Source organism: Spea bombifrons, chromosome 3 (genome assembly GCF_027358695.1).
Source record: "Spea bombifrons isolate aSpeBom1 chromosome 3, aSpeBom1.2.pri, whole genome shotgun sequence".
Lineage (NCBI taxonomy): Eukaryota > Metazoa > Chordata > Amphibia > Anura > Pelobatidae > Spea > Spea bombifrons.
Genome location: NC_071089.1, coordinates 114,761,358 through 114,777,230, shown reverse-complemented (window position 1 = coordinate 114,777,230; position 15,873 = coordinate 114,761,358). Strand labels below are relative to the sequence as shown.

At 41.7% G+C, this 15,873-nt stretch overlaps 1 protein-coding gene across 4 annotated transcripts in view; it reads left to right on the top strand.

Annotated features, from left to right (window-relative positions):
• The window catches only part of RUNX2 (RUNX family transcription factor 2), an 89,464-nt gene that overhangs the window by 37,731 nt on the left and 35,860 nt on the right, over positions 1-15,873 (top strand). For 2 of the 4 annotated variants that reach the window (XM_053458479.1, XM_053458478.1), the window contains exon 1: positions 13,494-13,781. In XM_053458479.1, coding sequence (XP_053314454.1) covers positions 13,494-13,781 — 288 coding nt within the window. Of the gene's footprint in view, positions 1-13,493; positions 13,782-15,873 lie in introns of those variants that run through there. The other 2 variants (XM_053458480.1, XM_053458477.1) reach the window with 2 other exon arrangements.

Here is a 15,873-nt window from a genome sequence, read left to right as displayed (position 1 = left end):
ATTAAATGATAACCCTGATTACTGTGTATCATTTAAAAATAAAAAAATTAAAGTGTTTTGATATTTCACGCTGTGTTTGGATGTTTTGAGCTGAGTTGATATTTTGAGTTCCCAGTGGAGCAGTGAGTTTGCCATTGAATTGCTGTCAAGTTACATTTGACGGTTATGAAGATGCATCCAACATTTGATAAGTTGGTCGTTTGGCAGTGGAGAAGCACTTCGTGGATACAACACGTCTCCTTGACTTCATTTTGTCAAGTGGAAGCCCTTCTGGGTTTATTCACTAAAGGGAGAGTTGGCAGGAGAGTTGGCTTTGACTTCACTATACATTATGAAGAGCCAATCTCAATGAGCTGCTGCTGTAGAAAGAGCTTGGTTGGCCCTGTATACTGTATAGTTTTAACAATGAGATTTAGTTAAAAAGGTCTCATTATACATTGTATTACACATTATACAGGGCCAGCTCAGCCCTCCATGCTGGTAAACGTGCTAGTGTTGGCCCTTCATAATGGATAGTGTGAAAGTTAAAACCACAAACGTTATCTAAAGGCTCCATTTTCTCTTGGGATATTAAGGTTTTATCCATTTTTCTTACACTAACTAAGGGAAAGACAGCAAATGAGAACGGCTTGAATCGTAAGTAAATAATAATTTAAATGGCAGCCACATGTATTAAAGAATTGTATTAAATGTTGCATTTTGGTAATTCCAGAACATCAATAACACTTTAATTTGGAAAGCCTCTCCTCACCGCTCAATGAAATTAATCACAAGACATCAGCTACATTTTTACACAATAAATGTGATTAATTTGACTGTGCGATATCCATGATAATCTGGTTAATGGGTTACATTTGTTTTAGCTCTGACTAATCACCCAGCTGTTTGCGATACGCTACAAACTGAATTCAGATGTCCAAATTGAGTCACAGACTATTCCATTATTGCTTGTTCCCCATCAGCCCCCACTCAGAAACAAGTAGCTTTGTTTAATTTGCTCCAAACCAATAAATGGGCAAGTGTTTTACTCAAGAGACAGAACTAATACCCCACGGCAGACCCTGCAAGGATCGTTTGTCAGATGCTCAGATACTTGTATCGCTTTCTTTTGTATATTCAGGTCTGGACTGGCCATCTGGCACGCCGGGCAAACGCCACTGGCCAACAGCACCACACTCTCACCGGGTCAGGTGCTGCAGTATCCGACCCAGGCTGGATATACCTGGCCTTACTTATGTCATCAGTTGGCCGCTGGCCTTAAAGTGCCAGAGCCTACTCGTCATCGTCTGTATATATTCCTTCCATTGGGGAAAAAACAATAAATTTTTTTGGTCCTGTAATCTCTTTAGCAAACCTAATAAGTCCTTTGAACCACTTTGGATCTACTTTGGCAAACTTAATATCTGGGGTATTGTGCTGGCAAACTGAGTTGGAGCGACTGGCTACTTCTCTATTCTCAGAGGATCTCACATTCCACTAGTTGGATCTCAACTGTCGCAACTTGGTAGAAGCTCAGAAGAGGAGAACAAGAAGGAATCACTTCCAGACTGTGTGACCCTAAGAATCCCCCTGAGAATCTGCCCCATCACCCTGAGACCCTGAGAATCTGCCCCATCACCCTGATAATCTGCCCCATCACCCTGAGAGCCTGAGATTCTGCCCCATCACCCTGAGAATCTGCCCCATCACCCTGAGATTCTGCCCCATCACCCTGAGATTCTGCCCCATCACCCTGACAATCTGCCCCATCACCCTGAGATTCTGCCCCATCACCCTGAGAATCTGCCCCATCACCCTGAGATTCTGCCCCATCACCCTGAGACCCTGAGATTCTGTCCCATCACCCTGAGATTCTGCCACATCACCCTGAGAATCTGCCCCATCACCCTGAGACCCTGAGATTCTGCCCCATCACCCTGAGACCCTGAGAATCTGCCCCATCACCCTGAGACTATGGGCCAAGCCCTAAGAGCTCCCAGGTATGATGATTAGAGATAAAATATCTTATGGACTTCACTTAGCATTATGAAAAGTCAGCCCTGGTGAGGTTTCCCTGCTTTAAAGGTCAAGCTGCATACCCCCGAAATGCCTCTTTAGCGCATAAATCCCTTTTTTACTCCCATTGATCTAGGAGTTCTGAATATTTGCAGATTTTCAGCCATATTCTGCCTAATTTTTCTAACTGGACTTGGCCCCCATACTTTCCCTCTTACTGTCCTCAGTCTCCTCGCTCTGCTTTCCCCACATTGGTGCCTGAGGCTACTCCTGATTTAAAACTGATCCCTTCTGATAATATTTAAATATTGATACAATATTCTGTGGAGAACTAATAATAGATCTTATTAACACAGCATGCAGAATGCTCCTTGAGATAATCCTCTTGTACCGTCACTAAATTTACATCACGAACAACAGAAAGAGTTGAAAGAAGTGATTTACATGCAATTTGCTTGTCAGAATCACATATGATATCTCTGTCACATAAATCATATTTGTTTATGGAAACACCTCTCAAGTGTACCGTGATTTTATTACACGTTGGGAATTCTTTTTTCTCATATCAGATAACACCAATAAGCAAGAACGGGCTATACTTACCCCAGGTCTTTCTATGGGCCTGCTTAGGGAAATTTCCACAAACCTGGGCATTGTCAATGTTTGCCCCTGAGTCTCAGGGTTTGCCCCTAATCTCTGAGTCTCAGGGTTTTCCCCTAATCTCTGGGTCTCAGGGCAAACGGACACTCAGTCTGGAGCGGACTCCTTCATAGTCTACTCTTATTTCGTGTTGTCCAAGCATCCCAACCAGTGCTTTTCTCACTGCAACACCACAACCGAAACTCCTGCTTGAATACAGGTGCCTTGATTCAGAATAAATGTATCCCCTTACATTTTGTTTATAGAGCAGATTTCGTGGCGCTATTACAATAGAGGACAGTGAGAATTAACGATGACGTTAAAATTTGACATTAATTTATACACACGCTAAGCCCCAAAAGAGAAGAAGAAGTCTACCTTACTGGCACGTTTTGGCATCTTTTTTCACTGCATTTTTTTTTGGTTTGTCTCTTTTTTTGTTTAATTCTGACTCATCTGAGGTTCAGGAGATGGGGAAGATGCAATCTAGACCCAGAAATGAAACCAGTTGTGGATTTTCAGAGAACTTATAAACAGACAAGTTGGAAAGGGGAACACTATGAAGTGAGCGGGGAAAGAAAGGAAGAGAGGCTCATAATATTTACAACCTCCTTACTAGGTGACAAATCAACAAGAAAATAGAGTAATAGAGCATTTAACTTTTTCGGGTCAAAGCAACATCTATCTTGTGTTGCCCAATAACCCATCACTAATTATTTAGTGGTAATTTACCCTACCTTTTTATGTATTCACTAAAATAAAGTCTCCTTCTGGAGAAGCCCAGAACCCACAACATTGTCCCATTTTCACACAACTGATTGGCTGCTTAAATCAATCAGCAGCAGGAAAATGGTTCCATTAAAATCAATGGAACACTTTATGTACATGCACATGTGAGGGTTAGACCTCCCAGAACCCATGCCAAGCCAGCCGTGGAGCTCACCAGCGGCGAATACACCGTAGGTTCAGGCAGAAGAAAGCGTGTTTGGCTAAACATATCTCCTGCAAGAGTAGGAGCTGGGAGCGGGAAGATGTGTATGGTGAGATTGTGCAGAATCCCCCAATGCATTTATAGGGGGGCCACAGGACAATTTAAAGGGACCAATCATATACCTTAAAAGTGCATATGATGGCTAGAGTGCCTCTTTAATGAATAGCCAAAGCAGGGACAACGCAGTGGTCACAATGTCACCAAGGGGTCTGTCTTCACTTGAAATGTTCAGACGTACAAACAGAACAAGCAATAGATTCATATTTTTAATGAATTCATTTACTTGTAGTAAGGCTGTCGTGTTAAAGAAATAAAAATAAGAGCCTTGGAAATTCCACGAATGGCTAAGTGCATCTGGTCATAAAGAGAATGGTAGACAAGTTAATGCGAAGAACATCAGATAAAAGGTAAATTCATTATTTCATTACATTTAAGATACTAACATTCCATTGTCCTAAGATCACATTAAACAGAACCAGGACTGCATGTCCGTGTAGGGGTAGGAATTAGTTATTGCAATAAATGTTGTTTGTTTTAAAACAGAAACATGCTTTTTCTACTTTTTTTATGGAAAATGGGATATTTATTTTGTTGGAGTTATTTCACAATGAGAGGTCCAGGAAATATTGTTGAGGGACATTGTGTCTTCTGATGAGCCAGTCAGTTGAGTCTTAGGTCGTTTCTAGAAGTATTTCTAACAGATGGACCTCAAATGACCACTGTATAGTCTAGGGGGGGAATTGTGGAGGTCTGGTTTGATGTGCCCCAAGAGTATAGGGGGTAAGTTTGCAGGAGTCAATATTTCAGGAAAATTGGAACCTTTGACCAAGATGACCGTGAAAGTAAGGTTTTGGTGACCCTGACATAATCACCTTCTCCATACAAAAAAAATCCCTGTATCAGATGAATACCCCACGGGTTTTATATGGGAAAAAGGAAATGTAACAATAACTACAATGTATCACGTTATTTGCAGGGAACTGGAGAGGTCTTTCAAACAAGTAGCTTTTTGATCTGCCAAAGTGGATGTTCTGGTTTTTGTCATTAAAGCAGACTTGCTCGGGGATCTCCTCTGTCAAAATACAGCTGAACATCGCGCCAGCTGTAAAAGTTTTTTTTTACTTAGTTTAAGTATGAATGCGGTTTTCTGTTGTGAAGTTATAAAGCAGTCACCCAACTTAGATCCAGGTATTAATATTTTGCATAGGAATTCAAAATCGGGATGGACTGCTAATATCAGCTTCAAAAATCTCACCACGTGAGACACGCTGTTGCCATGCATAAAAAGCAATTCTTGAGCAAAGTTTGAAAACCGGTCTTATCACTAGAGTCAGGGGCGGGCTGGCCCTCCGGGCCGCTCCATAATTCTTTTAAAAAAAAAGGCCCAGTTTAACTTGGACCAGCACACAGAACATTTCAGGGTCGTGTAACACAATGTTATGTTACCCTTCGGCGAAAGCATGAGAAATAACTCTCCTTGAAGGTAAAGAGGGCAGAGAGGCGGGCAAGGAAGGAGAGAGAGACAGGGTTAGGATGGAAGGAAGGCACGAAAAGCGTAAGAAACAAGGTTTCAGAAAGGAGAGGAAGGGAGGGAGAGATGGCGGGAGAGCTTGAGAGAGAAGATAAGTATGTATGCTACAGTGTATGTGTAAGTTAACATATGTGTGTTAGAATGAGTGTGTAAGTGTATGTTAGAGGGAATGTGTGTTAGTATGAGTTTGTATGTGTAAGTGTGTTAGCATGCGTGTGTGTGCTAGCATGAGTGTGTGTTAGCATGAATTTATAAGTTTGTGTTTTAGTGCAAGAAAGTGTGTGTTATTAATGGTGTATATGTTAATACTGTATGTGTGTTGGCGTGAGTGTGTATGTGTAAGTGTGTTAGAAGGAGTGTGTGTGTTGGCAGTGTGTGTTAGTATAAATGTGTGTAGCATGAGCATGTATGTTAGTTCTCTACAAGAAAAGAATGCATTTTAAAGTACATTCAAATATTGAATATTTATTCTTTGTTGGTGAGGCTGCTTACTTAAGTAAATTGCTATTATCTCCATTTAAATTCTGGTCTGGAATAACTGGAAGAGATATTCATGTGAAGCGCCACTTTCCTGCTGTCTCCTGCCCCACTCTTTTGTTTATTTGTTCATTTTCTGCTATCTGGATCTAGGAAAGATAAAGTACATGGAATGTAGAAATAATGGAACTTCTCTGTATTCAATTTATTTCATTTGCTGGCAGGGAGATCAGATATGATAGAAGGACGTATGATTCACAGTTAGTTATGCTTTCTTTTTATCATATTCAGGTGCTTCACTTGTGTTACAGACGTCGATCTAAATTTGAAATTTATGGTCTGTTTCAAAATACAATAAACAAGATAAAATATAATGGAAATGTTTTATTACATTGGACAACATATATTACGGTAAAGGAATTAAACATAAATTGGTACAACTTAAAATAAACAATATATTTACATTTTCTGTTCTCAGAATCTGCATTATTATTTCTCTCCTTTAAGTTATCTCCTCCCCCCCGATGTTGAGGGCCAAGAGGGCCCTGCAGAAGATGCCCAGGTGTCCATCTGCTCAATGTATTTTTTATTGGCGGAACCAATTGGCTCTGCAGGTGGATCACGGATAGAAATTCGGAATTTGGTGGCTCGGGGGGGGGTAACAGTATTTAAAGGAACAGTCATGTAAAAAAAAACTTTAAGATTATCACAGTTTTTGGGAAGCAGCTATCTCGTGTTGAGGTAACTAATTGTGAGAGCTGGAATATATATAGGGGTTACGTATAAAGGGGTAAAAGTGGTGCAACCGCCACCGCAACCAGCTGAATAGTCTACTTTTTTAATATTATTATTACACAATCTTAGTGAGATGCATGATGGGAGATCCAGTGGTATAGAGCCCTGTTGCTACCTATTTGAGTTCTAAAAAAAATCTATATTTTTCTATGATGCAGGTAAGCAAATGTATAGAACTTCTACCAGACACATCAAAAATGCTGAAACAAACGTAAACCCTTTTTTTTTATCTATACATTTGATTGCAGTCCATCAAATCTCTATATGACATATATCATACGTTATTCATACCTTCTCAGCCGGTAAACGGAAATAGCAAAAACATTATTTGGAATACAGAATATCAGTCACGTCTTACTTGTAAGGTATTTTTTTGTATCGCTGTTGGCAGTGAAAGGGTTATATTTTTTTGCTTTTGTTAGCATTTCCTTTAAGTTTTGGATTTTGCAAATTGATGCATATTCCAAACAAATCCAGCCTGCCCACCGGTCCAGGCTCCGCTCGCTGCTATAGGAAGTGCTGCTTTGAATACCTGCATGCTCTGCCTCCAGCTAAGGATGACAATTTTGCTTACGTTCCACCTTTTCCCTTACAAAAACACTCACAATAACTGCACGGCACAACATCCGTAAGGTAAAGGTGAAACAAATGCTATAATGTGCGCCATGCAAATACGGCACAAAAGACAGCCGGCAGGTTTATAAATACAGAATGTCAGCGTATCACATCTATAGGACAATTATCTGCTTTTATACCGAAAAATATATGTTTTCTATATTAATTTATTATAGTGATGTATATTGTAATGTAGTGTAGGCTTTAAGATATTATTCTAATAAACTTTACAAGAAGACCCGGGCTGACATTATATGGGGTCATGTAAGAGTTTGGTAAAATTGCCTACTTAAACACCATTGAGCTGATCGTTTAAGGTAGAACCAATGAACGCCAGCTAATGTAATGATGCCCTATGTGGTATCACCAGGTTTTACCCGGAGTCTCCAGGTGATGCTCTGGTTCTCTGGGTCTCCAGATCAGTTTCCTCTTCCTCTGGGAAGAGGGGCGGTGTTTGACTATGACCACGCCCTACTGGGGCTAGTCCCGCCTCCATGCATAGTTAGCCCTTCCCAGAAGAGGTTTGACTATGACCACGCCCCACTCACTTTCCCTCCTGCTCTGGGCCAACTTAAGGCTGTCTGGGGCTAGTCCCGCCTCCATGCATAGTTAGCCCTGCCCCCTCGTGAGCCACTTCCCGGAAGAGGTTTGACTATGACCACGCCCCACTCACCTTCCCTCCTACTCTGGGCCAACTTAAGGCTTTTTAGGGCTAGTCCCGCCTCCATGCATATTTTGCCCTGCCCCCTCATGAAGCCACTCCCCAGAAGAGAGCGCTCTGAGTAGCCTACCCTGGGAGGGTCCTCCGTATGAGTATATAAAGCGAGCAGCCATCTTAGCTTTCTCTTCTTAGGGTTCGCAGTTTTTTCTTTTTTTTAAAAAAGTTGTTTTTAAGGGATACTTGTAAATAAATAAATAATGAATTGTAGCTCTACCATGTACTAATAATAATAATTAGCCTCCGGTTGCCCCTGCAATGACGAGGGCAGCCATGGAGTGGCAGGCAGAAAATGCTGCCCTGGGTCAGGCATAAGGCAGCACCCGAGTTAAATACGCCCTGGGCGCAGGTAGCTGCCCCACAGCCCAGGAATATAGGCATAGAAGAGTTTTTCTGAAAATCCTTAAAATACATCATCTGAAAGAAATTCCCTAAAGCTTATATGACTTCACGTCTTTTCTTATCCCCGGCCCAATAAAATAACACAAATAATACAACAATACTGTAAACGTTCGCTGCCCTGAATTAAACCCCAAACCCAGAGAATGATTTCAAAGATGCATATTGACATTGCTTTATTTCTGAAAACGCTCGCGGGAGACAAAAAGACTTTTGTTCCGTCATGATTTAATCGCACTTCTCTGAGAATCTGCCCCCAATCAGTCTGTCTGATGAACGCATTACATTACATTCTGTGTCCGGACAGCCTGTCTGAACATTTCTCTCCTTCCTTCCAGAGCTAGCCTTAGTTGGGAGAGAGCTCTCCCCTGTGACGGAAAAGTTAACTTTTTTTTCCGCGTTATTCTATTAGCAGATGGAGATCAGGCCGCCGCCGCAAGGATAACCCTTTTTTTTTTTTTTTTTTTTTTGCTGACTGGTTGCTTTTTAATGAACTTCATAAAACTGCGAGGGAGGGCTTTTATTCAAAGGGGGGGGGTAACTACAGTGTGATGTTTCTAAAACATTTCTCCTCTTTATGCCACGGATGCCGACAGGCACAAAATCTGAATTAAAAAAAAATGAAAAGATTATTTATTATTAATTATTAAGAATTTTTTTTTAAAAAAATACTAAAAATAATGACTAAGTAATTTAAAAAAAAATCTGAATTTTAATTAAAGAAAATGAAATAAAAAAAAAATAGTTTGATACATATTAACCCCAAAGGGACACATAACAGAATAATGAACTGTGTTTCGTAAATAACTTGATTAACCATTTGAGTGCCAGATATAACACATGCACCGTCTTCCGTCCGTCACTTAAAGAGTTAATATCACAAACTGTAATAAGGATTATAATGGCGTTCTACGAAACCGAATGGCGAGAAGCCCCCCTTCCCCACCCCGGTGTTCACTGGTTCCCTTCCATTTGGATCGCAGTTCTGCTCATCCAGCGTATTAGTCGTTTTTCTGCCAGCGAGCCTCTGTTTGAACACAGTTTCCCTGGCTTGTGTGACAATGATTTCCTGCTGACTAAATCCTAACTGAAATACGATACATGCCAACTATAAATATTTCATAACGAGCGGCAAGTTGTCAGTGGCTCGGGTCTGATGATCGCAGCGTGAATATAAAGTTATTCGGGCACCCTTTCAGTGCCGTGGCTGGAAGCCCGACGCTCTTAGCGCCCCCTCTCCCAGATGCAACAACGGGGTTAACCCTTTCCGTGCCAAAAGGGTGAACGCCAACAGCGCCGTCACTGTCAAGCTGTGAGGTGATCCGCGCTTGTGGATGATAATGGGTTAAACATAATAATATAAAACTTCTGTATAGAAAAAGAAAAACTAAAAAAAAACAAGCAAATGCAATTTAACCATGTTTAGCATCGGTGTCGTGTGCAGCAAAACGTATAACTTATGGGTTTGATAGGAGCGTAATTGATAAATAATAAACATAATTAATATTTCCTAGTCATTTTCACTTATATCTGACACTGCAGGGGTTAATCAGTCCTGGTCATGGTAAAGCAAAAATAAAATAAAAAAAACACACACAACCTAAACAAAAACAAAGGATGTGCATGAAAAACATAAATATTTTTGTCTTTGTTTACTGACAGTTAACCCCACGTTGCCCACGTGTTAAAATATAGTTTTATTGAAACGGCTCTTGGTTCAGTATTCTAAATCTTTTTTTTTTTTCCTTAAAATTCTAAACATATCTAACCGAGTTCTGTAAAAGTAAACTTCTGGTTTTAACACGTGTCCCTTGTACGGTGTTTAGTAAAACACAGTATGCCTTGCATAGCCCAGTGCTGCATTTTAACCCTTAACAGGACAGAAATGTAGTTATATTAAAAACCAAAACGCACAAAAGGTAGTTTAACCATATCCACACCCTGTTCTTTTTATTCTGTAGCTCTTCCATGGCAAATGAACGGTTAAAATGTTCTTATACATAAAACCTTCACACATACACATAAATATTTATTCAAAAAAGGCAACATATATAAGTGCTGTACATATAGGCCAACACAACAGAACAATATTGCAAAAATGACACACCATGGAACAAGACCGATCTTACTGTACAGGCAAAACACACACACATTTTTATGTTATTAATATTAATTTACTAAATTGTGTTTATTACAGTTTCTGCCTGTTTTCGGACACTTGGAGGATGAGTGTATTGTATAGGTGTACAAATAAAACACTTTTACTACAAAAAAGGAATGTGAATTGTGTTTGTACGTTATCCCCGGTGTGTATTCTGTATTGTACTGTTTGCTTAGATTTTACCATATAAATTTGAAAAAAAAAAAATTCCATAGACTGCAAAAATTATCCCTTTTGGACGTTTTTTTAAGATTTAGATTGCAGAAGCTTATTGATAGGACCGGGACCACCCGTGAGTGGATCACAACTCCCGTCACTCTCAGCCACGACAGAAGCCGGGGGCGATGGGAGTTGCACAGATATTGTATAGCTTCTACAAACAAGAATGACTTAGCTTTTAAACATTTAAGTCGCAGGGAGCATACAGACAGGAGCGAGACCACCTGTGGTCTCAGCCAGGACAGAAGCTGGTGGTGATGGGAGTCGCAGAGCACACACATCACACCACCCCTGGTTGTCCACTCTCATTAACCCCTAATCCATCAGAATTTAAACTTTCAATAGCAGACGCCTTAGAATTTAACCAGTTCGCAGCCTGATCAAGAAAGAGCGTGCCACTGAAAGGGTTAAATCTCAAGCGGATCAGCAATGCCTTCCGATCAGAAAAGAACGCACAGTTTATTCCGGGTACATCCGCATGTTCTTGCTTCATTCATGAGCTTAAAAACAAAACGTCTTTCTATAAATGGGCCAGCACTCCTCACCATCATCATCACCCTAAGAAACCAAATAATAAAAGCCCACTGCCACTCGAGACAGCTTCCACCCCCCAGACCCGAGACACGGCCAAGAAGGTGGAAACAGGACATGCCAGAGTACAGCAGAAGCCAAACGTGACTGCGTTCTTCTCATAGGTCCTTATCTGCGGGAGGCGTTCTTCACTCTTACTATTGGGTATGGAAAGTCTTTTAATAAGATCTGCCCAAAACAAGCAGTCTCTTACCTCCTAACACACGGGGAACTGTCTCTTTTTCTAGATTTGATTCTGTGCATGAGCTTTTGGGCAGCTAGGAGGGTCCTTTAACCCCTCTGAGTCCTGGCTGCTGCTGGTGGGGGTTAATCATCATTAGTTGCCCAGAGGAGGGGGGCAGGTGGGGATCTGGGCTTGTGGGGCTGGTTGGAAGGTCGGCCCATTCTGATGACCCCCTGCTTTTTGATGGTTGGGGTTTGGGGCATGTACATGGCTGAGATCTGGTGTCAGAAGACCACGTGTTTGTGTTTCTCAAATGCTGGCTGCAGAGGACTCGCTATATAAACCACAAAACCCCTAATCATGACAAATCCAGCCTCCTAAAGAAAAAAGACACATTTTCGGGACAGACTGCGGCTTTTTCTCATCTCCAACCACAGCTTTCTTTCTCTTTTTTTTTTGCGTCCTCCACTTTGGGACCAGGAGATCCTGCAATTCATTTCAGCAAAACAAAGATTTTTTATTTATTTTTTTATTTTTTACTGTTCTGGGGATTTTGTGGACTTTGTTCTGGAAAAGGCTGCTGCTGTTGGGGAGAGGAAAGAAGCTGGGACTCCATTTCTCCAGGCTGTCTCCTCGGGTGGCAGGCAGGAGATGCTGATTCTTCTGGAGGGTCTCTGTTGATGTCCACAGGCTGGCTGAGACCTTCTTCTGGAACAAGACCGCTGGAGAGAGACACCCCGTGAGAAGGTTACCCTACAGAGAGGCTGATCCAGCACCCAGAGACTGGAGACCACTCTTCATGTGCCAGGGAGTGTGACGGGGTAACAGTGACCACAGACCCTTCTTCAGACTGCATGCAAACAGTACTCCCCCGACACACAGACAGCTCAGGAGAGGTCCTTACAGAGACGGCCACAGAGACTGCATCCTGCTCCATTCTTTAGGCTGTATTCTAGAATAGCAGACATAACCCCAAAGAGACCTTAATGATAGACTTCGGGAGACAGCATGCTCAGACACTTCTCCCAAAGAGACATCTCTCCCTGTTAGAGACATCTCCCTGTTAGAGACATCTCCCTGTTAGAGACATCTCCCTCTGTTAGAGACATCTCCCTCTGTTAGAGACATCTCCCTCTGTTAGAGACATCTCCCTGTTAGAGACATCTCCCTCTGTTAGAGACATCTCCCTGTTAGAGACATCTCCCTCTGTTAGAGACATCTCCCTGTTAGAGACATCTCTCTGTTAGAGACATCTCCCTGTTAGAGACATCTCCCTCTGTTAGAGACATCTCCCTCTGTTAGAGACATCTCCCTCTGTTAGAGACATCTCCCTGTTAGAGACATCTCCCTGTTAGAGACATCTCCCTCTGTTAGAGACACGGGTTGCATCCTGTAAGCTTTGGCTTGTAGTTAAAGGGGCAGACTTCTCTTGATACATTGTAGCAAACTCCCGGCTCTTGTCCCAGACGTGGTCCTCAGAACCCAATTTGTAGGTCACAGTCGTTTCTGTTTTAGGGTCAGGTCATGTCCTGCTGTCTGACCCCAATAGCGAAGTGACCGTATACCGGACCCGTGTACACAATACCGATCACCCGGTACCGACTCCAAGACATCCGGGGCCAGGGGGAGAGACTGAGCGCTCGGCACCTTACATAGTAAGGCAGGGACTCAGTGACCATACAGGACCCCACAGTAAGGCAGGGACTCTGTGACCATAAAGGACTTATCTAGAGTCAGGACTCTGCACACCCGGGTCTGTGGTTCCTCTTCAAATGCTCAGCGGAGTCACTAAGTTTGCACCGAGGGCAGGGAGCAGCGGGTAACCGGCACACGGGGAGCTCCACCAGCTGGACACGACAGCAGCAAAGCCCACCCGAGGAGACCCAGCAAAAGCCTACCTGCCCCAGCAGTGCCTGCCTACCTGCCCCAGCATCTCCAGGACCAAAGACTTGCAGCAAGTGACCGACACCCTGATCTGCACCAGCCCATGCACCCCCGTCCCAGGGAAGGCTCCCAGGCAGCCAGCACAAGCCGACCTCCCGACCAGCCCCCCAAGCCCGGGGTGTAACAGCCCGGACTGGCCGTCCGTGACCCACCGCATCTCAGCCTCCCGAGCCTCTCGTTTTCCTGCCCCTCACCCAGCACCCCCAGCCTGCTTGCACCCATCTCCCTCCCCGCCAATAACCCCTGGCTGTTGTGATGCGTATTCCCGTAGATCCCAGCACCAGCCGGAGGTTCAGCCCGCCCTCCAGCAGCCTGCAGCCCGGCAAGATGAGCGATGTGAGCCCGGTGAGCGGCCCCCAGCAGCCCCCGCCCCAGCAGCAGGAGGCGGCCGTACCCAGGCTGCGGGCGCAGGACAACCGCACCATGGTGGAGATCATTGCCGACCACCCGGCAGAGCTGGTCCGAACCGACAGCCCCAACTTCCTGTGCTCAGTGCTGCCCTCCCACTGGAGGTGCAACAAGACCCTGCCAGTGGCCTTCAAGGTGAGTGACCCCGGGGCTGGTGGGGTGCAGGGGTAGATCGGGGTGTCCTAGTGTGTCCCCCAAAACAGGGCGCGACAGGTCCCTTTAATCCCACTCTGCAGAAAGCAGCCTCCTGTCCAGCATACCTTATTTACCCCAGATAAATGCCCATCAAAACCTAGCTACTGGCGGGGAGGGGGTTAAATATTATTATTATCAGTGGATGGGAGTGATGGGAGTAGTGATTCATGTTAAAAGTTCTGCAAAGGGTTAATGCTAGAAAGTTGCAACATATTATATTATTATTATAATTATTATTAATGCACATTGATGAATTTGAAGGGTTTTAGGCATTTCCTAAATATTAACTGTTAAGTATCCTTTTTATTAGCATTACGAGTATTACAGGCTGATTAAAACTATGGACTAAATAGTATTATTATTCATTGATTTATTATTATTATTCATTGATTTATATAGCATTGCCTTAGAAATCCCCATCATATTCCGCAGGACTGCATAATATGTATTATTTGGGGGGAAAAATGGACTAAGAAATAACCCAAAATTGATGCATGTCAAAGAGCCACCCTTTCATTGCCAGTCTGGGACAGTGATGTGCTGAACAAATTGGCAATAAGCAGGTTAATTATATATATATATTGTTTGGTGATTCAGTTTCGCCCAATTTGGTTTATTTTCAAATAAATATTGCTGATTAACCATTTGCAGATCATTGTGCTATGCGTAACAGCTAAGTATCAGTGACATCATTATAAATTGCCCCAATAAAAAAAATATAATTTTTTAAATCACATTTTTATTGATTAATATAGCACCATCATATTCTGTAGGGCTGTAGGATGGGTATAGAAATATTGTTTTTAAATTTGTTCATTATTTCAGGGTTTGTAGTGACTTTTCGAAAACGACAGCTTTTATAACTCCCAATGTTGAATTTTTAGGAATTGTAAAAATTATTAACACTTCATTGGAAAATGATTATTTTTTTGAGTGGCATGAATGTTGCAATCACCATAGTAACTTTAGAAGTTCTGGCTTATTTGTTCCACTTTGCACTAGAATTTTATTTATACTTAATTTAACCCTTAATTTCTTTTAAAAGGGGCATTTTAGCAGGGTTAAAAAAAAATACCCAAATTAAAAATTTGAGACAAACTAATTTTACCCATCACTTCAAAAAAGGGTGTCAGATTTTTTTCCCTTAAAAACCTAAATCTATTAAAGAATTATAACCCTACCTGTGTAGCTACAGAGATCTGTAAATGGTTAAAATTATATTTGTTTTAATATTTTTGAAACGCAACATTTGCTTTTTTTTTGGAAATTAAACAATTTCGGAAAAATCACATTGTTAAACTCTGTGAATGAAGGCTTATTCTAATTTTTTATGCAATAAATAAGTTTATTTGCATGGAATGTTTGCTGCTTGAAAAAAGGTTTCTTCCATTATTACAAACCTTTTTAATTGGTTAAGTGTTTTATAAAGTTTGAAGCCGGCACCTGCCGCGTTATATTAAATAATGACATATTTTGCTTGATTTGATAGATATTTTAAATATTATATATTTGCTTCCATTTCTATTCAGTGCATCTGGGGTATCTGGCTAAACTTTTGGGATTCCGATGCTTATATATGTAAATTGGGGCAAATTTGGCACACTTTCCATAGCAGGACTGGGGCAGTTTTCTGGGGCAAATAGTTTTCCACTAAAATATTGCCCTAAACGTAAATATCTATTACGATTTCCACTTAATGAAAAATACAATTTAAAAAAAGATAAATTTAGAAAATTGTCATTTTTTTATTTTGGCATTTTAGACACAAATTCAGTTATTATCTCTGTTTTACATTTTTTTTACATGTTTGTTTAGTATTTTTGTGCCCATTATTACTTTATTATAAGCAGATACAATTTAAATTATTGTTTTTTTTTTTTTTTGTATTTATCATATTTTTTTTGTAATTCCGGCAGCAAGTTTGCAGCCGGTCCTGATAACTAACCCGTAGAAGGGGTGCATGTGGGCCGTGGTGAAAAGGATTATTTATCAAGGCCCGGATACCGGATCTTGTATATTTTAAGAAAATTAT